Below are 23,072 nucleotides of genomic sequence, written 5' to 3' on the forward strand. Positions count from 1 at the left end.
GACACCAGTGTTAGAACCTACGTAAAACCTACGTACTATTGTCCTCGGATTGGGAAGGACACCAGCGCTAAACCTACGTACTCGCTACGTACTACTGTCCTCGGTTAGGGAAGGGCACTTACGTAAAACCTACGTAAACTCATACTCACAACTGTCCTCGGATAGGGAAGGGCACTTACGTAAAACCCACGTAAACTCATATTACCACTGTCCTCGGATTGGGAAGGACACCTATAGATACACCTAGTCTAGTACATACAACATGGGAAGCCCCCACTTATTATTGTAAAGATTTGGGAACAAGGGTACTGGGTAATGCATGATTATGAAACGAACTTATTAACTGAACAACCAACTGTGAACTCGCTCAACTTTGTTGTTGACTCTCTGTTGCATGCCTTGCAGGTCGTTAGGTACGCATGGAGCTTGCACTGGGAGGCGCAGTCATTGTGGGACATGAACAGTGGATGCCATGTTAAAAACATTATGATATTTTGAACTTAATACTTATGTTTGGGTTTTCACATTTATGCTTCCGCTAAACACTTAACTATGTTTTGTTTTGAACACCTTTTATATTGATGGTTGAACTTTATTTAATACTTGCAATGTTCAATATGATTGGTGGCTTGATCCTGGTCATGTCACGCCTCCAAGCGGTGATACTCCGCATGTGGATTTTGGGGGTGTGACAGATCTTCCGGAGAATCAGAAGTTGATAAAGACGAAGTGGGTCTTCAAATGCAAAAGAGACGATAAAGGAGTCATTGTTCGAAACAAAGCACGATTGGTAGTCCAAGGATTTAGTCAGCAAGAAGGCATTGACTACAATGAAGTTTATGCGCCTGTTGCGAGACTTGAGGCTATTAGGATCTTCCTAGCGTTCGCGTCGTGGAAAGGATTCAAGGTCTACCAACTTGATGTGAAATCTGCATTCCTGTATGGAAAAATCAAAGAAGAAGTGTATGTGGGACAACCACCAGGTTTCACTGATCCACTACACAAGAACAAAGTCTATCTGCTGGATAAGGCGCTCTACGGACTTCACCAGGCCCCGAGAGCCTGGTATGAGACGCTTTCCCAACATCTACTGGCCAACGGGTTCACCAGAGGGACAGTTGATAGCACTCTGTTTACAAAGGAAGTTGCAGGCCATCTCTTGATCGTGCAGATCTATGTCGATGACATCATTTTTGGTTCGACAAATGACGAGTTGTGTAAAGAGTTTGAGAAGGTTATGAAGAAGAAGTTCGAGATAAGTTCGATGGGGGAGATGAAGTTCTTCCTCGGGCTGCAGGTGGAGCAGATGCCCGATGGAATCTTCATTCACCAAACGAAATATGTGAACGACGTACTGGAAAAGTTTGACATGACTCAATCCAGTCCCGCTTCTACCTCCTAGCACAGAATCGTGGGATTTGTCCAGACGAGGGTGGAGTCAAAGTGGAGGAGACTTTGTATAGGTCAATCATCGGATCCTTAATGTATCTCACTGCTTCTCGACCGGACATCATGTATCCGACGTGTCTCTGTGCCAGATATCAGTCAAGCCCGAAGCAGTCACACCTGACAATCGTCAAAAGAATTTTACGGTATTTGAAAGGTTGCCCAAGCATCGGCTTGTGGTATCCTCGATCGGGTGACTTCTCTCTAACAAGTTTTGCTGATTCTGACTTTGGATGCTGCAAGCAGAACGCTAAGTCCACCACTGCTGGGTGTTAGTTCTTCGGAACTCGACTTGTTACCTGGCAGTGCAAGAAACAAACCTCAGTGGCGCTCTCTACGTGTGAGGCTGAATACGTTTCGGCCTCTAGCTGTTGCTCACAGATCCTTTGGATCCAACAGCAGATGCACGACTTTGGATTGCAATTCTTGGATACACCGATATTCGTGGACAATGAAGCAACTATAAGCATAACTAAAAACCCGGTTCACCATTCTAAAATGAAAAATATTGAAATCCGTCATCACTTCATCCGTGATTGTCACGAGAAGAAGTTAATTCGGATTAAACATATACACACCGATGATCAGAAGGCTGATTTCTACACAAAACCGTTTGATAAAAAGAGATTTTATTATCTTTTAAAATTAAATGGGATGAAAAATTTGCGTTTTGGGAGGGTTGAAGAATGTGAAGCCGAGGAGGGCGGCGATCTGATGTGAACTACGTCGTGTTGTCAAATTTTCTGTACAGTTTATTTTCTGCTTTTCGATAAAAACAAAAACACAAAAATATGTTTTTATTTTTAGGGGGAGAAAGTTTGCAGAAAATTACAAAAACATGATAAAATTTGTAAAATCCAAAAACATTAGAAAAACTGAAAAAGAGTTTGTGTATAATAGGGGAAATGATAGTACATCAGCTAGACAGATATAGTACGCTAAAGATATGTAATGTTTAATATGCGTTAAGCAGTCTCGCTGATGATGTGCCGATAGGTTTTTACAAAATTAGTAGATTTGTTTGGGATATAAACATAAAAATTACCTGCTTTTACGTGGGGAACATCTCCAGGATATATGGGTAACCCCCGAAATCTTGTTTGAAAGGTCCCTCTTTCTGAGATACTAGGTCTTTATACTTAGTGATATCTGGGGTATTATCCCGGGACTTCTGCTGAATGGAAATTCTGACCTAGTCCCCGTATAATACTTTACGCAATGCTTTACTTGTAAAGCCTCCCCTCAGCATAAAAAATGATGAAACATTGCAAAATGCTAATCATGTGCTATTGTAAAAAAGATTCTCTAAAGGGAACCCACCGAAAGTCGAGCCGTCATCTCTCTGCTGAACGGAAGTTCTGACCTGAGCTCTCACGGCCTCGCAATTCACCCCATTACAGATATCATCTAGGTATACTCACCTGTAAGACTGAATATTGAGACCTGGATACGGGAGTATATACTGAGGTGGGACACATGTAAAAGTTAAAGTCTTAAAACACTAAATCCGTATCCCAAACAGATTGAAAATTGTGTAAAAATTTAAGTGGATCAGTATATCGACAATCTAAGCGAATTGTTTAAAGATGGGTATGAAATATAAGCTTAACGGTGCTTGTGTCTTGTCGGAAGCTGATATGATCCCCTAACACGCTCACAAAAATATTGTTTGTATAGATTTCTGCTTATCAGTTTCTAAAATCCAAAAAGATTTTATTTTCATCTTATTTTCGACAACGGACGTTGGGGATCAGATGATCAAAGCTTTGTGTGCAGATCATGTCTGTATCATGAGGGTTGGGTAAGCAGGAGATTCTGAAAAGTGACTGGTATGTGTTTGAAAGTTTGAAAAGTTCATAAGTTCATTAATTTGAACTGATTTCAGTTTCAGAAAGTTAGCATACTTCATAAACTGGTCAACCAAGGTCATTAATTGGACTTGGTAGGCTGAACAGTTGACCAAGGTCATTAACTTGGACTTGGTTAACTGGGTGTGTCGGTAAAATCAGAAAAAGTTAAAAAAGTTAAAAAATTTTGAAATTTTATATCTGATTCCGCTTGAAAACATGTTTTCACCAAAAACTGGTGATTCCGCTTGAGTGAGATTTCGCTTGAACTGCTTCATGATCATTTCAAGCGAAATCAGGTGGCTTATAAATAGTCATCTGATTCCGCTTGAACATCATTGTTCTGATCTCGCTCGAAAGGTTTTGCTCTCGACGATTTCAAGCGAAACCCCAATATCTTCGATTTCAAGTCGTTATTCTGCCAATTTGTGGTTAAATTTCTTGATTTTTGTTGGTTGGCACAACACTAATCATGGGAAAGATGAGAATTTTAGCCAATTTAACCCAGATCTATCTATTTTGTGGTTGTCGGAGATGAACTGAAACAAATACTTAGATTTAGGATCTAATTGTTGGGTAAAATGAACAAAATCATGTGTGTGATCGGAATGTATTGTAGATCATTGTTTAGGGTCTTGATTGAACCAGATCTGATGTATTCCACTTGAATGTCGATGACCAGATTGAACATATTTAGATCTAGGTAGATTCTAGTGGTAAAAATGAAATTAAAACATACCAACATGGTCGGAATTCACTGATAAACAATTCACAATGTTTAATTTGATCATCAGAAAGTTTTTGAAGTCTTGATCATGATTCCGCTTGAATTCGGTAATTCCGCTTCAAATTGTCCTAAGTGATTTCGCTTAAAAGACAATTCTGTTTCAATAAGTTGATTTCGCTTCAAACTTAAAACAAATGATTTCGCTTCAACATGCTAATATGATTCCGCTTCAAAATGTCTTAGATGATTCCGCTTCAAAACTGTACATGTGATTCCGCTTGAAATGTTGCTCTTTTTCAAGTGATTTCGCTTGAAAGGTTTTGGTGATGAAATTCAAAGTGTTTGATTATTTTTGTATTGTGTTGTGTTTCAGGCTTCAAATGTACTTTTTGATCCATTGCACAATAGTTGTTGTGATTTTGATGAAGACAAGAATCCAAAGTTATCCGATTTCAGGAGTATTCTGGAGTTTATGAGGAGATTGCCAATTCAAAAGGCGTTGACGGATCAACATCTGGTGTATAAATCTCATGTTAAACGTTTTTGGAAGCACGCAACTTACGATGAAGAGAGCAAAGTAATCAATTCAGTTGTGAAGCAGTATGATGAGAAGACACCAATTATTGTTTCAGAGGCGCTTGTACGTGAAGTGTTGGATTTTCCGGATGATGTAAACTCACCAACGAAATTCCCTGAGAGGATGGTCAAAGGTTGTATGCTACGAATGGGTTATGATGGTGCACTGAACAATGCGAATTACTTGAAGTCAAAGTTTAGAAAGCCATACAAGTTTATTGTTCATTCAGTACTGCAGGCTCTAAGCCATTGCAAAGGAGGATATGACGCTATGCGAGATTATCAAATGAATATGGTGACAGCTCTGGTTTTGAACAAGAAGTACAATTTTTCTCACATTGTGTTTCATTACATGGCCGAGAACATTACGTCGAAGAGTATGACTTGGATTTATCCAAGATTTGTTCAAATGTTGATAGATCATGCTTATCCTGACATTGAAAGAGATGTAAACAATGATCTGTTAGTGTTATCCCACATGAGTAATGATTCTCTGAAACAGCTAGCCAGATATCATCCAAATCATCCTGAGCCAAAGAAAATAGCTGAATTTTTTGGCTTCATCAAGGATAAAGATTATGTTGATCCAGATCCTGTGAATCATCAAAACTGGAGGAATGAGGAAGAGATGAAAGAAGCTGGTTATGCTGATGAATTGAAGATTCTTGAAGAATTTAAAGGAACTCGCAATGATTGGTTTGTGAAAGAACAGAGAAAGAGAGGCAAGAAAGCAACTCCTAAAGCACAAAAAGGAGAGGGTTCATCTTCACAGCCCAAGAAGCGCCAAAAGAAATTTGCTAAAACTTTACTTATTGATGAACCTGATGTAGAAGAACCAGAACCAGAAGCTGAGGTTGAAGTAGAACCTGAAGTTGAAGCTGAAGCTGAAGCTAATATTGAAATTGATGTGTTCGTCTATCACCTGATTCTCAGAGTTTGCTGAAAAAGTTAAATGTTTTTTAATGCACAAAAGGAGAAGGCAGCTGGTGAAAATGAAGGTGACGATGGTGATAAAGATTCTTCGAGTTCATCCGATGAAGAAGTTGATGAGATAGAGCGTGAAAAGCGAATTCAAGCTGAGATTGCGAAAGAAAAACAGTTGAGAAAGAGGAAGAGACAGGAGAAGGATGATGCTACGTATATTCCATCTCCTGAACGTGTATCTGAATCTCAAACACCTCCTTCAGGTGGAAGAAAGAAGGCTGGTGCTAGGAAGAGGATTGTTTCTCCGAAAATCAAAAAGCCAACTAAGATTGTTCTGAAGAAGAAACCTACCAAAGAACCCAGTAAACCAACATCACCACCACCTGAACCTACACCACATTAATCACCCATACATTCACCACTTCATCAATCACCTCCAAGACAACCAACACCACCAAGATAACTATCACCATTACATCTCTCACCTCCACATCAATCACCACCACAAACTCATACCACTACACCACCACAAGAAGAAACTTTACTTACATCTCAACAAATCTTCCAAACACCACCAATTACACAACCTACCATCCAAACAACACCTGGTTCTTCGGGGTATAAATGTTTTCCAAATATTCCTACGAACATGAGTATGAGTCTTGAAGAGATTGGAGATTTTGATTTTGCAAGTAATGTACAAGTCAAGGCTGTAGAGAAGAAAGTTGATGATGTTATGAAAGAAAACAAAAGGTTGGCTGATCGTGAAAAGATTCTAGGGATGCGTCTTAAGAAAGCTGAGTCTGATAACAAAGCATTGCTGAAGAGAATAGAAGCCGATCAGACAGAGATTGATATTTTGAAGGTTAGAGTGGCATAGCTAGAAGAAGAAAAGACACGCAGAGATGAACAAAACAAGTATTTTTAATTGAAAAATAAAGAACTTGAAGCTGCGAAGGCGTTGAAAGAACATGAATTTTATATGATGAACAAAGTTATAGAGAATATGCTTGGAAAGTCGATAGAGCAAAGGTTTGAGGAAATTCAAGTAGAGGAAGTAAGGGCTAAACGTCAAGCAGAGATAGAAGCTCAGATGAGAGATAAAGGGAAGAGTGCTGAAGGCAGTGTTACAGTGTCTGAAAGATCAATCGTGCCATCTCTAGTTGTTGAAAATCCTATTCCTATATCTGCTGTATCCGCTATCTTCGAGGAGGATGTGTTACTTGAAGATACTACTGCTGAGGGTAATGATGTAGACGATAGTGAAGAGGATGAAGATGAAGAGAAAATTGATGATCCAGATGATGTTTTCTCTGTGAGTAGTCATGACGATGGTAATGATGATGATGATGACAATCAGGGTGGTACTGGAGTAAAAGTGACTGAAGCGTCAAATGAAAAGAATGTTGATGATTAGATGAATGATGGTGCAAATGAAGTTTCAGAGGGAGCTGATGGAGAGGGGGAGCATGTAGATGATCAAAATGTTGAACAAGTTGAGAAGCTAATTCTTCGAATTGAGCCTCATGTTGAAGAGGGTGAAATCAGGCATACTTATACGTTGGATGAAGTCCTGAAGATGTTTAATGTAAATGAAGATGAATTTACGTTTGATTTCGAAGAAGAGCTGAATGCGTTTGATATCAATCATCAACCTGAGTATGAATACAAGTATGTTGAAGATGCATATGTGTATGACAGGGTTGAGGTTGAAGACTGTACTGATGAAGAGAGTATGAATGAAGACACGTCTGAATTTCCAACTCTGATGGAGTTTTTCACTCAAGAAAATAGAGATGAACTGAGGAGGAAAGTCGCTGAGATGTTGAAAGACAAGAATTTCGATGGTACTACAAAAGATCCTCAGAAAGAAGAACGAAAGAAGTGGTTCAGAGATAATCATGAAAGGAAGTTCAAACGACCGTTAAAGTTTGATCAAAGAGATAGAAGTATTTCACTGGGAGATATCATTAGCTGGGGTTTTCTACCTCAAGTTAATGCATATGCTATTAGAAGGGAATGCGGAGTGCAATATTTTGAACGCTTGCATGATATTTTGTCCCTACCTTGGTGGGATGTAGAGGAGTTATCACAGGTAAGAACCTTGGGTTATTCGGTGAGAAAGAACGATGCTGCTATGTGTGGTTTAATAAAGTTTGAAGCTCTGAAAAACTTCAAGCACTGGAAGCCTCATTACCCAAAGAAAGTTAGAAGAGTTAATCCTGAAACTGGTGATGTAGAGACGATCTTGAATGTGAAAAAGCCAAGAGTGATGAAGAACATACCAGTGCCAAAGATGGAACAAGAATTCTACAAAGGCTTTATGGGTTGGGTTTATAGCTGCATATCGACTGAGGCGGTGATAACATACAGAGCTGGGAATGAAATCCGAGAGATTTTTGTTTATGACCCGATGTGGTTAGTAAACTGTTTAGCAAAAGATATAGAGTGTTTGTTCATGAACAAGATCCGCTTCCAATCTGAAGATAGAGAGCAGGCGATGCAATTTCAGAAAGTGGTAACTATTTGCTTTCAGAAAGGCATAAATTCTGAAAGTAAATGGAATTCAAAATGGTGGTCGCTTGAAGAAAAAGAAAGGTTGAAAGCTGAAAAAGAAAGAAAGAAACTAGAAGAGAACAAAGGGAAGTGGATGAGAATGCAAGCTGAAGAAGAGCAGAAGGCGAAGAAAGAAAACGAAAAGCTGAGAAACTTGCTAAGGAGGAAGCCTAAGCAAAGAGATGAAAGTTTTAAGTCGCTGTGAAGAGTTGAAGACCTGAAGACCAGACTAAAGACTCCGGTTGTATCCAAGGGGGAGTTTGTTAGTGCACGATGTCTAAAGCGTACGTCTTAAGTCTAGGAGTCTAATGTGTCAAATATGTATAGTACAGGGGCTGAAATGTAAATTTATGTGTTTTTGCATGTAATTCCGCTTGAAATGACAAGGTGTCATTTTAAGAGAAATCAGCAAGCCTATATATAGGTAGTTGTGTTTCTCATTTTGGCACGCATTCCAAAGTTGTAAGCCGAACTGCTGCCGGATTTCCAAGTGAATTTTTAATGAGAAACAAGCGTTAAAGTGATATTCTTATGTTTTCTACTCATTTCTCTCTGATTCAACACTGTTTGTTTGTTTCCGCCACTCAAACAGTGGTATATTGACTTTGATTGACTCACTAGATCGTCAAAATCGATCCTACACCTAACGGGTCTTACTTAAGTTTTAACTTAGACCGGTTAGTTTAAATGAAAGGTTTACGGTTCAAAACACATGATTAAGCGAAGACCGGATTAGAATGTGATTTAGACCCAACAAGTATGAAGACCTGTATAAAATGGGTAAACTAAGGGTATGTTTGGCAAAAGTAGCTGGTGGCTGGTAACTGGAAGCTGGTAGCTAGTGGCTGGAAGCTGCTAGCTATAACTAGTAGCTAGTAGCTGTAGCTTTTTAGATATATTTGGTGTTTGGTAGAGTAGCTGGAGCTTTTAATAAAATGTATAAATGACCAAATGGACATAACTAAAAATTTAGAAAGTTGGTGCATTAAAAAATTCTTTATTTTTAGATGTTAAAATAGTAATTTTTTTCTTAAAAGCTTGTAGCTCCTTCTAAACGCTACTAGTAGTAGCGTTCAACCAAAAGCTTCAAGCTCCTAACCTAAAAGCTTAAAGCTCTTTCAATCAAACAAGACTTTTTATTGAGTATGAGCTTTTTCTTAAAAGCTTAAAGCTTGAAGCTCCTAAAAGCTTCTATAAGCTCCATGCCAAACATACCCTAAATACATTTGGATTTTGAAGTAGAAATGATAAGGTTTGACCCGTTTCGGCTAATTTATGCAAGCTAGTTACATAAACCGTACCGAATGCGTATATGCGTAACGGGTAACCGAAAGAGTCATGTACAAGTTCCATAAGTTATTATGCTTAAATTATGTTGTGATATCAGTAGGATATCTTCCATTATGCCCAAAACGAATTTAAAAACAATTTAAGCCCCGTAGGGGTATTTTGGTCATTTTAAAGTTTCTAAAAGAGGTTAAATAGTAATTTGAGGTTCTGGTCCAAAACAATCAGTAAAAATATTTATTTTAACAAGTTATATCAGTAAGATATCATACATATGTGAATTTTATCATTTATGGCCAAACTATGCACCGTAGGGGTATTTTGGTCATTTCACATATGCTTCAAGGGTCAAATTTGGAAATCTGAGTTCAAGACTTATACTTACTGTTAAAGTATAAAAATTTATTTATAACATCAGTAGGTAACAAGTCTTAGGTGCTAAATATGGTTTTAAACCATACTATGCGCCTAAATCGCATAAAAGTCGGTATTTGACGATATTCGGGTTGTGTAAGGAAATCTGAGATTTTGATTAGTCTCTACTATTTAATATAATTTATCTAATGTATAAAATCAGTAGAAAAAGGTTTGACATGCAAATGATGCATAAAACTCATTTTATTAATGAAAATGGCATTATCGTTAATTACCGAGTCCATGCAAGAACTTTATGTTATGGTTAGTATAAAATTTGACAAAAATTTCCAAAAATCCCTAAATATCATATTACAACAGTTGGTAGAAAGTTTGGGGCCAAAATTAGGGTTTAAATATGAGTTATGCCAAAAATGTCATTTAATTAACAAAAAGCTTTCGTTTTACGATATCGTGCATAACTCTTAGTTCAGACCAGAAACGAACGTCAAATTTTTAGGACATACTAATATATCAGTAATAAAGGTTTTTGTCTTCTCACATTTTCAAAAATCTCATTTTAATGATAAAAGGGCATAATGGTCCATTTTAAGCATTTAACGGGAACATGTATATGAATCAGATTTCTATGGAACCATACAGTATAATCTCAGAGGGTTATACTAATATGTAATGTGGTCCCAAAGGAACCCTAAGGCATAACTAAACTAAGCTAAATCGGGTCAGAACTGAAAGTCAAAGCAAAAATCTACTTTTGCGACTTTCGGTTACGAACCGAGCCTGAACTCAGAATTGTTGGGTCGAACATGCCTAAACACGTTCTTATATTATTTACCAAGTTATTTAAGTGTTAAAATATGTTCCATAACCTTTGCATTATCAGTTATGAATTATTATGTAAAAACTGACCCGCTTGACTTTTTGTTCATAACTTTGACCCGACAATTTACTGAGATAACGTGATAATTATAAGGTGCCCTTTTAAGGGTTTAATGCCTACATAATTACCAACACATAGCCACTTTCAATTCGAATAATGGCTGGACCGTTAGTGATTAATCACCAAATCAAAGCTTAATTATGATATCTTTGACTTTCGGTCATTAAGCTAATAAAATCTTAACTATAGAAGCTAAGAACACTTACAAGAGTCCTTAGCACGAAACTTGAACTAGAGAAAGCTTCCTTGAACAGCAGGAGGCTTCAGAGAAGTGTTTGAGTGAAAATTTTGAAGTGAATAAATGAAGAACACAAGACAAGGCCTTTATATAAGAACTTTGGGTGCCTTAAGATCATTGCAACTGTCCCTAGGATGTTACCAGATGTTCCCAAGTGTCCCTAGGGCAGTAAAAACCAGTTGCACAGTCCCTGGTATCGAAAACAGCCATGCAATGGTGGTGGAAGACGCTGCAACATGCAGTTGTGCAGAAATCTGTCGCTGGTGACTCTGTCGCGGCCCGCGTAGACCATAGAGGGAGTCTACGCGGCCCGCGTAAACCTATAAATCCGGTAAAAAGTTTCCCAGCTTTGCATTTTCAGTCCCTGGTCCATTTTAAGTTTAGATAACCATTGTTTATTGCACTTATGACCCCCATAGTTAACTTTTAAGAGTCTTAGGTCATAAATTAACTCCGTTAAGCTCCCGGTTAGTTGTAAGATCATCCGAAAAGTCTTGTTTTCATCGAAACTCTATGAGATTACTATCTGATATTCGTGAGAGCAAAAATATAAATATTACAATGCTTTTGGGATCGTTAAAAGGTCACTCGGAGGTAACATTAAACATGTTGACACATTTAACACTTATGCTTTGTAAAATTTTCAATTTAAGCACAAACGGCTTCCTATGTTCGTCAATTTATTCATTCATGAATACGAACATCTTATGAGGTCATTCAGAGGCACGAGTTTGGCATGTTGACACATTTGATCCTTCTATACACATACTTTCTTTGTTTGTCAACTTTAGTCCTTCGAAAACAATTCGTTATGCGTTTAAAGTCTATGATACGTGTCTTCAATATATTGGACATGATTTTGCGAGGTGTTACACATAGTGGGTACAAGTGGGTCAAAAGATCCAAATGTTTCACAAGGTACGCTTACTGATTCCACTTTAAGCTTGACAAAACCTGTGAGTTTGGTAGTTGATTCACTCAGTCATTCGGGACATGTTAATGATTTACAAAACACAAAAATTGGATCTGATTTAAAGAAACAAAATTTATTTTGTGATTTGAAGAATAAACAAATAAAAAGTAATATTATTAAATCAAACAAATTCAATACAAAGGTGCAGCCTACTAGTTGTGATGGTACAAACATAAGAAGTGTACAAGTCGGAAAAATCCCATTGAGGTATGAAATAAATGAAACCCGGTTTTCGGGTTTGTTATTGGACTCAAAAAGTCCAATGGTTTATAAGCATAATTCGGTTGAGAATTATGTATCGTTTATTTCTGAATCGTTTATGTACAAGATGATATGCTTGCATGGTGGGTTGACTCGGGTGCTACGAGTCACGTTTGCAAGGATCTCAAATGGTTTGAGAAATTTGAACCAATTGAAGATGGATTTGTACTAAGGATGGGAAATGTTGCAACTGAGCCCATCAAAGGAGTTGGAAAAGTTAGACTTGTATTCACGTCTGGAAAACACTTGTTGTTAGATAATGTGTTGTATGTACCGGGGATTCGAAAGAATCTCTTATCTGGAATTGTATTAAACAATTGTGGCTATGAACAGGTCACTGAGTCGGATAAGTTTATCTTGTCCCGACATGGAACCTTTGTTGGATTTGGATACTTATGTAATGGTATGTTCATGCTTAATATTAATGTCCCGTTTGTTGTTGAATCTGTTTGTATGGCATCCACATCCTCTATTAATGTTAAGAATGATTCACGTATATGGCATGCTAGATAGGCCATGTTAATTATTATAGGATGAAAGATATGTCTAAAATGAGCCTAATACCTGCCTTTGACATGCAAAACTGTAGTAAATGTCATACTTGCAAGTTGACTAAAATTACTAGGAAACCATTTAAAGATGTTAAAAGGGATTCTAAGGTATTAGAATTAATTCATTCTGATTTATGTGACTTTCATAGTACGCCTTCACTTGGAAATAAAAAGTATGTGGTTACTTTTATTGATGATGCCTCTAGGTTTTGTTTTGCCTATCTGTTGCACTCAAAAGATGAAGCTCTTGATAAATTCAAACTTTATAAACAAGAGGTAGAGCGACATCAAAGTTGTTTGATAAAGAACCTTCGTATTGATAGAGGTGGAGAGTATTATGATCCAGTTTACTTTCAGTCTACTGGTATAATACACCAAACCACTGCTCCTTATACACCACAGCAAAATGGTGTATCAGAGAGGAAGAATAGGACTTTGAAAGAAATGGTTAATTCCATGTTATCCTATTATGGGTTAAGTGAAGGATTCTGGGGTGAGGCTATGTTAACAGCCTGTTATTTGTTGAATAGAGTTCCTAATAAAAAATCTAAAGTAACCCCACATGAACTCTGGTACAAAAAGGCACCAAACTTAAGTCATCTTAGAGTTTGGGGTTGTAGAGCTGTTGTAAAGCTAATTGAACCAAAATTGAGAAACATAGGAGAAAGAGGCATTGATTACATCTTTATTGGGTATAGTGAGCATTCCTCTGTTCATAGGTTCTATGTTACAGAACCGAATGACTATATTTCTGTTCACACTGTGATTGAGTCAAGAACTGCTGATTTTCGCAATGAGGATAGATTTTCTTCTGTGCCTAGACTAAAGGACATGCCTTATAGTTTGAAAACATTAGCTGTAACTGAGTTTGGTAGTAGCTCTGCTGGTACCAAAGATGTACCATCTTCTAGTACTGAACCCAGGAAAAGTACTAGGGTCAGGAAAGCCAAGTGTTTTGGCTCTGACTTTCATCTTTATTTAGTGGAAGGAACCAGGAATGGGGTTGAACATCAGTATCAATATTGTTTCAATATTAAGGAGGACCCTAAGACATACAGTCAGGCAATGGCATCTAGGGATGTTGCTTTCTGGAAAGAAGCCATCCAAGATGAGATGGATTCTATCATGCATAATAATACATGGAATTGACTGATTTGCCTTCGGGTTACAAATTTTTGGGTTGCAAATGGATTTTTAAAAGAAAGATGAAAGTTGATGATAGCATAGATAAGTTTAAAGCCAGGTTGGTTATCCAAGACTTTAGACAAAAAGAAGGAATAGATTTCTTTGATACATATGCTCCTGTTGCAAGAATTTCCACCATAAGGTTTCTTTTAGCTCTTGCTTCAACTCATAACTTGGTAATTCACCAAATGGATGTCAAGACGATGTTCTTGAATGGTGAATTAGATGAAGAGGTATACATGAAACAACCTGAGGGTTTTGTATTTCCTGGACAAGAACACAAGGTGTGTAAACTCGTCAAATCATTATATGGTTTGAACAAGCACCTAAGCAGTGGCATCAAAAATTTGATGAGGTGATCTTATCTCATGGTTTTCTTCTAAACCAAGCTGATAAGTGTGTGTACAATCCTCTGGTAAAGGAGTGATTATTTGTCTATATGTAGATGATATATTGATCTTTGGCACTGACCAAGATCAGGTTGATAAGACAAAGAAATTGTTGTCTTCGAATTTTGAAATGAAGGATATGGGGGAGGCGGATGTGATCCTTGGTATAAGGATTAAAAGGAGTAAAAATGGTATAACCATGACACAGTCTCATTACATTGAGAAAGTGTTGAGAAATTCAATCATTATAATTGTTCTCTTGTAAGCACTCCTATAGATCCTAGCATCCGGTTAATGCCCAATTCTGGTGATTCAGTTTCACAATTAGAGTATTCTAAGTTCATTGGATGCTTGATGTCTGCTATGATTAGCACAAGGCCTGACATAGCCTATGTTGTGGGTAAGTTGAGCAGATTTACTAGTAATCCTAGTGCTCAACACTGGCATGCAGTGAACAGACAACTTAAGTACCTAAGAGGAACCATGCACTTTGGTTTATGCTATTCAGGTTTTCCTTCAGTTATAGAAGGCTACTCTGATGCAAGTTGGATAAACAATAAGGAAGATCATTCCTCCACAAGTGGATGGGTGTTCTTACTTGGTGGAGGTGCTATCTCCTGGGCTTCAAAGAAACAAACTTGCATCACTGACTCAACTATGGAATTTGAGTTTGTGGCTTTAGCTGCACATGGTAAAGAAGTGGAGTGGCTCAGAAATTTGATCTATGAGATTCCATTATGGTCGAAACCGATATCACCAACCTTTATCAGGTGCGATAGTGCAGCTACATTGGCTAAGGCATATAGTCAAGTGTACAATGGGAAGTCTAGACACTTAGGTGTTAGACATAGTATGATTAGAGAATTAATCATGAATGGGGTGATATTCGTTGAGTTTGTTAGATCTGAGCTTAATTTAGCTGATCATCTAACCAAAGGGTTAGGAAGAGATCTAGTGAAGAAATCAACTAAAGGGATGGGTTTAAAGTCCATCTTAAATATCTTATGTCAAGACACCCAATTCCCATCTAATACAACGTTAGATGCAGAATTCAATGCGGAAAGCTTGTCATAACGATATTGGAACACATTAGCAAATCATCCCAAGGTATGTGTTCAGACTGCAAGATAAAGTAGGTTGAAGTTGAACTTCTTAATAGTTCATTGATAAATTGCAGTGCATGTGCAAGAGTAAAGAACTACCTATAAGAATATAAAGTTTAGCCACTTCAAGAAGCTTTGGACTTGAGCTTTGATATATTCTTTGAAGGATTAGGACACAGGCTAGTAAAACATTGTGTCAAGTGGAATTTGGATTAGCAAACATTTGTGTATATTACCTACATGTATTTAAATGGATAACATGGGTTCAATCCATAAGAAACCCTGTTATTCTAATATTTGTAACGTGTAATATACTAAGTGAAAATTCAATCCTCAGGACATTTTCATTATGCATGTGTTTGTGTTTCTGTGAGAATGGTTAAGTTAATCATGGATACCACTAAAATAGGGGAGGAATGTTGGTTATTTTAGTGTTATCGACATGTATTTTAGGGTATTGGATTAACTTGTTGATCGAGGAAATAACGTTAGAGATTAAACGGGTTAGGCGACGCGGGAGTGTGGGCCCGTTTAACACGAATGTTATTTGGGTCTATCATTTAATTATTAGTTTGATGAATCTAATAATTATTTAGGCTTAACATATTTAATATTATTATTTTATTAACAATCCACTAAATGGATAATGTCCTTGAAATTGTTAATGTATATTAAATGGTGATTCAGTCCATTAAAATTGTTTTTGTTTTGGGCTGATGATTTAAAGGCCAAAAGAAAAGAACTTTGGCCGATGACTTTATGAGGGATAAAAATAAAAGGCCGCAAATATATGAAGTGAGACATACTTCTGTGCTCTCCAGCAAAAATTTCACACGCACAAAATAAGAAAACAACGGTTACATCTTGGAAGTGCTGTTCATTCAATATCACAGAATCATCATATCCAATTCCAATAAGAGTGATCTCTGTCTAATCCAATAAATCATTGCATGTAACCCGTAAATAGGTTTATCTAATAGTTCTCATACGATTCAGAGATTAATCCAGGTTTATCATAATTTTGCAATCTCAATTCGGGTTCCAGGTTTGTTAATTTCTTTGAAACTACTTGTTCTAGACCAGTTATACAACACTAGCTACGCACAAATGCCATGGTGGTGTGTAGGACCGTTATTGACGATCAATTGAGTCAATCAGAGCTAGAACACAACTGTTTATGCAACGGAAATACACAAACAACTTGAATCAAAGTAGAAAGGAGTAGAAACAGAGTTTTAAACACGTTTTCTCATTAATCTTTCTCAGAAAATTTCGGCAGCAGTTCGGCTACACGGTCGACATTCAGTTACAAATGAGAAAACACAAACAATTAGGGCTGTAAACGAACCGAACGAACACGAACAAGGTCTTGTTCATGTTCGTTCGTTAAGGAAATAAATGTGTTCATGAACGGCTCATGAACACTTACCGAATGAGATTTTATGTTCGTGTTCGTTCATTAAGGAAATAAGCGTGTTCGCGCACGGTTCACGAACACAAACGAACACAAACAAACACAAATAAATTTGGCAATGTGACGAAGGATAAAGATAGATGGCCTAGAGAGTAGCACTCGAAATTGAATCCCTTATTGTGGAGGTCGATCGTATTCGCCGATGTAAATAATGAGGAATGAAAGGGAAATGACGCATAAACAAGGTGAAAGTGAGTTTCCTAGTTTAATTGTTAGGGTAATAAAATAAATAAAAGTTTAAAAATATAAAAAGTACAAATAAAATATAAAAAAGTACAAAGAAATTCAATTAAAACACAAACATACGAAATAAACGAACGCAAATCAACGAATGTTTATGAACATGTTCTCGAACACGTTCACGAACACCTTACCGAACGTTCACGAACACAATCGAACAAACGAAACCTTTGTTAATGTTCGTTCATTTAACTAATCGAACGAAATTTCTTGTTCATGTTCATTCGTTTATTAAATGAACGAACATAAACGAACTTCCCGCCGAACGGTTCACGAACTGTTCGCTGAACGTTCGGTTCGTTTACAGCTCTACAAACAACTATATATAGGAGGCTGATTTCGCTCCAAATGACATAGTGTCATTTCGGGCGAAATCAAAACATTGTGATTTCGCTCCAAATGACACCATGTCATTAGGAGCGGAATCAAAACATTAAACTCTAAACTTTACATTTAGCCCCCTATACAATACATAATTATCATTTCTGACCCCTAGACCCTATACATGATCAACTATGACTAAGACGCAGGCTTTAGACATTCGTGCACCAACAAACTCCTCCTTGGATACAGCCGCAGTCTTCAGTCTTGTCTTCGGGTCTTCAGAGTGACTTGAATGTTTCTTCACGCTGCTTAGGCTTCCTCCTAAGCAAATTCCTCACTCTGTCGTTCTCTTTCTTCCTTTTCTTATCCTCTTCTTCCTGTTGCCTCATCCATTTTCCCCTGTTAGCTTCCAGCTTCTTGCGTTCACGCTCAGCTTTCATTCTTTCCTTTTCTTCAAGCGACCACCATTTAGAGTTCCATTTATTTTCAGAATTGATGCCTTTCTGAAAACAAATAGATACGACTTGTTGAAATTGCATCGCCTGCTCACGATCTTCGGACTGAAAATGGATCTTGTTAATGAATAGACATTCAATATCCTTGGCCGGACAGTTGACTAACCACATCGGGTCATAAACATGTATAACTCGTATTTCACTTCCTGCTCGATATGTGATAATAGCCTCAGTCGAGATGCAACTGAATACCCAGCCCAAGAAGCCTTTATAGAAATCCTGCTCCATTTTTGGCACTGGTATGTTTTTCATCGTCTTCGGCTTTTTAACATTAAGGATATTTTCTTCAACCCCTGTAACTGGATTTACCCTCTGCACTCTCTTTGGGTAATGCGGCTTCCAGTGTCGAAAATCCCTCAATGATTCGAACTTTATATATCCCGACATTGCCACATCATTCTTGCGAACGGGATATCCTAAAGTTCTAACTTTCGACAGCTCTTCCACATCCCACCATGGTAATGACATGATATCATATAGACGTTCAAAGTATTGCACACCAAAATCCCTTCTGATCGCGTAGGCATTAACTTGAGGCAGGAAACCCCAACTAATGATGTCACCCAGTGAAATGCTACGATCCCTCTGATAATACTTCAATGGCCTTTGGAATTTTCTCTCGTGCCTGTCTTTAAACCACTTCTACCGTTCTTCTTTTTGCATATCTTTCGGAGTACCATCGAAATTTTTATCTTTTAAGATCTCTACGACCTTCCTTCTTAACTCATCTCTATTCTCCTCTGTAAAGAACTCCATCAACGTAGGATACTTAGAAGTGTCTTCACTAACACTCTCATCATCTGTCCAATCCTCAACCTCAACCCTGTCGTACATGTCAGCATCCTCAACATACTTATACTCGTATTCAGGTTGGTGGTTGATGTCGAATGCATTTAATTCTTCTTCAAAGTCAAATTTGAAATCCGGATTCACCATACGCGTCATTTCTTTGATCTCTTCCAATGAATACGTATAAAAGTGTTCACCTTCTTCCCTATTAGTATCCAGTCTCAAAATCAACTTTGCAACATGTTCAACATTTTGAGTATCACCTTGCTCCCCCTTTCCTTCAGCTCACACTGACTCTTCATTCACATAATCATTTAGAAAATCATCAACAGTTCTTTCTTTGGAAGCTTCAGTCACTTTTATACCCATACCACCTTGAGCATCGTCATCGTCGTTATCAGAACCATGACTGCTTGCCGAGAAGACTTTCTCATCATCGTCATCTTCTTCATCATCATCCTCTTCATCATCATCCCCATCATCATCTTCATCATCGCCACTAGCAAGCTCCTCTAAAGATACATCCTCTTCAAATACACCAGATATAGAGGATAATGGAATAGGGTTTTCAATCACAAGTGATGGAACAATTGATCTTTCTTCAACTGTCACACTGCCTTCAGTACCCTTACCCTTATCTTTCATCTGTTCATCGATCTCAGCTTGGCGTTTTGCCCTAAACTCTTCAACCTGTATCTCTTCGAATCTTTGTTCAACTGACGTTCCGAGCATACTTTCAACAACTTTGTTCAACATATAGAACTCATGCTCTCTAAATGCTTTTGCTGCTTCAAGCTCTTTGTTTTTCATCTCGAAGTATTTGTTCTGTTCATCTCTTCGAGCTTTTTCTTCTTCCAATTTAGCAACTCGCACTTTCAAGATATCAATCTCTGATTGATCAATGTAAATCTTCTTTAGTAATTCTTTGTTATCAGTCTCCAGTCTCTTCACTCTCATTTCAAGAATCTTTTCACGATCAGACACCTTTTTGCTTTCAGCTGCAATTACTTTGTTATCATTCAACACGTCATCCATCTTCTTTTCCAACTTCTTAACTTGTTCATCATTTGCAAAGCCTAAATCTCCAATGTCTTCAAGATTATCCGGAGGAATGTGAAGACCTCTGTGACCAGAAGAACCAGGAGTTAGTTGAATTTGGGTGAGTGGTGGTGTTTTAAATATATCTTGCGATGTAAGTAAGGTTTGTTGTTGTGGTGGTGAAAGATGTAGTGGTGAAAGGTGTATTGGTGATGGTTGTCTAGGTGGTGTTGGTTGTTTTGGAGGTGAAGGTTGTTGTGGAGGTGTTGGTTGTCTTGGAGGTGAAGGTTGTTGTGGAGGTGTTGGTTGTCGTGGAGGTGATTGTATTAGTGATTGTGGTGTTGGCTCAGGTAGTGGTGTTGCTGATTTCCTAGATTCTTTGGAAGGTTTCTTCTTTAAGACGATCTTCAGCTTTGAAATCTTTGGAGTAACTTTCCGGATCTTTGGAGACAAAACTTTCTTTCTTGCCCCTGCCTTCTTTCTACCACTTGAAGGAGGTGTTTGAGAACCAGAAACATGTTGTGGAGATGGCACATATGGAGCATCTTCTTTTTCTTGCCTCTTCCTCTTTCTCAATAATTTCTCTTTCTCTGTCTCCGCTTGAATTCTTTTCAACCTATAGGATCGCGTGCTGACCCAAACGAGTCAATTGGAGGTGTTCTAATCCGTTTCAGGTGCGGAAAACAAGAAATGGACACGTAAAAAATGCTTGTTCTACTAAATATTGCCTTGTATATTGATTTCACAGCTATTACAAGTCAAACAGCACTTCGGCAGCAATTCGTTACCGGAAACAAGACATGCCCACTGATTTCGCTCAGAGGGGGTATTTATAGGTGAAGAGATTTCGCTCCTAATGGCATTAGGTCATTTCGGGCTAAATCACTACCTTGTGATTTCGCTCCAAATGACATAATGTCATTATGAGAGAAATCAGACACTATGAGCGAAATCATCATTTATACAACCTAAAACTTGACATTTTCTCGTACAACGTGCCCTGATCTAACGTTCTAAGTCTAAGACTCAATACAAGACGAAGTCGACAGATGTATGCACTAACAGACTCCCCCTCAGATGTTGACGAGTCTGACGTGTCGAGTCTTCGCATCTTCAGTCTTGATCAGTCTTCGGCTTCCAGAATCTCTATCTATCTCTTCCATCTTCAAATTCTTTCTCTAACAGACTCCCCCTCAAAATATGCTGGGATCGAAATCTGACTTTAATATTATCAGGATCAGAACCTGGCTCCCTACTCTTAATCAGAGTCTCAGGCATTGGAACCTGACTCACATCCAGCTCAGGTCATCCTGCACATCCTCTACCCAAAACATAAGATTCATAAATGAGATATTAACAGAGTTAACATTGAATGCACCAATCACTGACTTTCCTGCTTTCAAAGTACAATCAGTAAAACTGTGATAACTCATAATCATCATTTTTATGATAAATTTCTTTTCTCTGAAAAACTTGTTCAATCAAACTTTCCAAAACCTGCTCATTATGTTCAGCACTCGGAATTTTGAAAATCAGCTTTTCAATATCAGTCATCGAAAATCTTTTTGATGGGTTTTTTCACATGTTTATCAAAGTAATTTTATCCGAATAAAACTAAAACGCAGCGGAATATCTATTTAAAACATGTTACTTTGCAAGATTTAAAACCATTTTAAATGCAAAACCCAAAATCGGATCCATATATGAAATGCATGCTATCAAAATACAACCATAGGGTGTTTTAGAATACTACCTTTCCAAGAGCAAGGTGATATGAAGAAGATGATATTCTTGAATGGAAATCTTCAAAGGAGAAGACCTCAAGCTTGCATACCCCAAGCTTCCAACGAACACCTTATGTTGCTAGGATTTCTACACTTGAAACTCAAATGAAACACCCTCTTGATCAACCCACCTTGGCCGAAAATTTTTAGAGAGTTATTTGAGCTCTTGCACTTGAAAAACTTGTAAAAATGATAGATGGTTACAAGTCTTGGAACTCCTTTTTCTTAAAAGGATGAGAGAGATAGTTGCCACCCACAATGGCCAATCAAGGAGCATCTATATATGCAAAATGCATGGACTATGATTGGACCAAAAAAAAAAGTGTGAGTTCCCATGAGAGGGGGCGGCCCCTAGCTTTTATTAAAAAAAAACAAAATTACTTTTATAAATTTAAGTCTTGTTTATTTTATAACCTTTTATAAAATATAACATCTCATGTTTACAAGACTTATGTAACCTTTTAAAATTGTTATTTAACCCATTAAATAACAAATAAAATATTTTCTCAAAATAAATTATCCATATAATTTATTAGTTTGTCAAGTGCAATTATTTAGAAAACCGATTTCTAAATATTGTAAGTGTTAATATTTATTTGTTTGATCATATCATAAATAAATATTGTAGGTGTTTGTCTAGCTTGTTATTGGGTATGACCCGACTTGGATCATAACGTACTAGCCACATCAATTTAATATGTGTCTTGGGCATACAGAGTCCAACAATCTCCCACTTGCACAAGATACATAGAAGATTGATGCAAGTAGTAAATAACGCCTAACAACGGTTTACTACCCCTAATACGTATGACGAAGTGCCATTCAATAACATCATCTCCTTCAAGTCCCTTACTTGAACATGATTTGGGTGAATCTATCATTTATCCTTTCGTTACAGATGTCATGTCAAATCCAGAGACACAGTGTGATCATTCTCTGTTGATTTAACTTTAGCAGGCCTAAGACATCTTACTCTCAACGAATAAGAGGAACAAATCCCTTCTTGACTACATACGTCTCTCACAATCACCTCGTACCACACCTGAGCTTAGCCTTATGTACTGTCTTATTACAGACAGCGAAGAACTAAGTCAATGTCACACCCCGACCACGTTAAAACAACAAACCGTGGCGGAAACGTCGGGGAGTGTTGTAACAGAATCATTGTTTCAAAACACACGGAATATTGAAGTTTTGTTTTATTAAACATTAAACGTTTACATCGTCTTGAAATCTAACAAACAAGTTAAACATAGTCTATCATTGTTATTAAGTCACTAAGGCCTCGTCCAGTCCTATATGAGTGTGCATTCTAGCAATCGACATCAATCAACAATACCTGAAACATATGTGAAAACAAAGTCAGCAAAGAAATGCTGGCGAGTACATAGGTTTTATGAGAGTGTCGGATTCATGGCTAGTTTATATGTTGCAGTACCTTATTAGACTACAAGAGTCAAAATACAAACCTTGATTTGAAAAATGTATTGCAACATAAATAACCAACTCAAATCAAATTGGTTATAGTTT

The 23,072-nt window shown here is 37.5% G+C and overlaps 1 protein-coding gene across 1 annotated transcript; it reads right to left on the reverse strand.

Moving 5' to 3' along the window:
* Positions 1-18,573: 18,573 nt before the first annotated feature.
* On the reverse strand, positions 18,574-21,200 carry LOC118486490 (formin-like protein 5). Its single transcript, XM_035982973.1, has 4 exons — positions 21,052-21,200; positions 19,221-20,374; positions 19,010-19,166; positions 18,574-18,925 (listed from the first exon to the last, which is right to left on the reverse strand). The coding sequence occupies exons 1-4, from the start codon at positions 21,198-21,200 to the stop codon at positions 18,574-18,576; spliced, it is 1,812 nt and encodes a 603-aa protein (XP_035838866.1).
* Between the last annotated feature and the right edge of the window lie 1,872 nt (positions 21,201-23,072).

Source organism: Helianthus annuus, chromosome 14 (genome assembly GCF_002127325.2).
Source record: "Helianthus annuus cultivar XRQ/B chromosome 14, HanXRQr2.0-SUNRISE, whole genome shotgun sequence".
NCBI lineage: Eukaryota > Viridiplantae > Streptophyta > Magnoliopsida > Asterales > Asteraceae > Helianthus > Helianthus annuus.

What these genes read in the sequence shown, in the direction of transcription:
- LOC118486490 (XM_035982973.1), bottom strand. Translation starts at nt 21,200, where the DNA reads ATGATGATTATGAGTTATCACAGTTTTACTGATTGTACTTTGAAAGCA. An exon ending in CAGGATGACCTGAGCTGGAT is followed by an intron (nt 20,375 to 21,051) that starts GTGAGTCAGGTT and finishes GCGATCCTATAG; the next exon opens with GTTGAAAAGAATTCAAGCGG. An exon ending in TATGTGAATGAAGAGTCAGT is followed by an intron (nt 18,926 to 19,009) that starts GTGAGCTGAAGG and finishes GGATACTAATAG; the next exon opens with GGAAGAAGGTGAACACTTTT.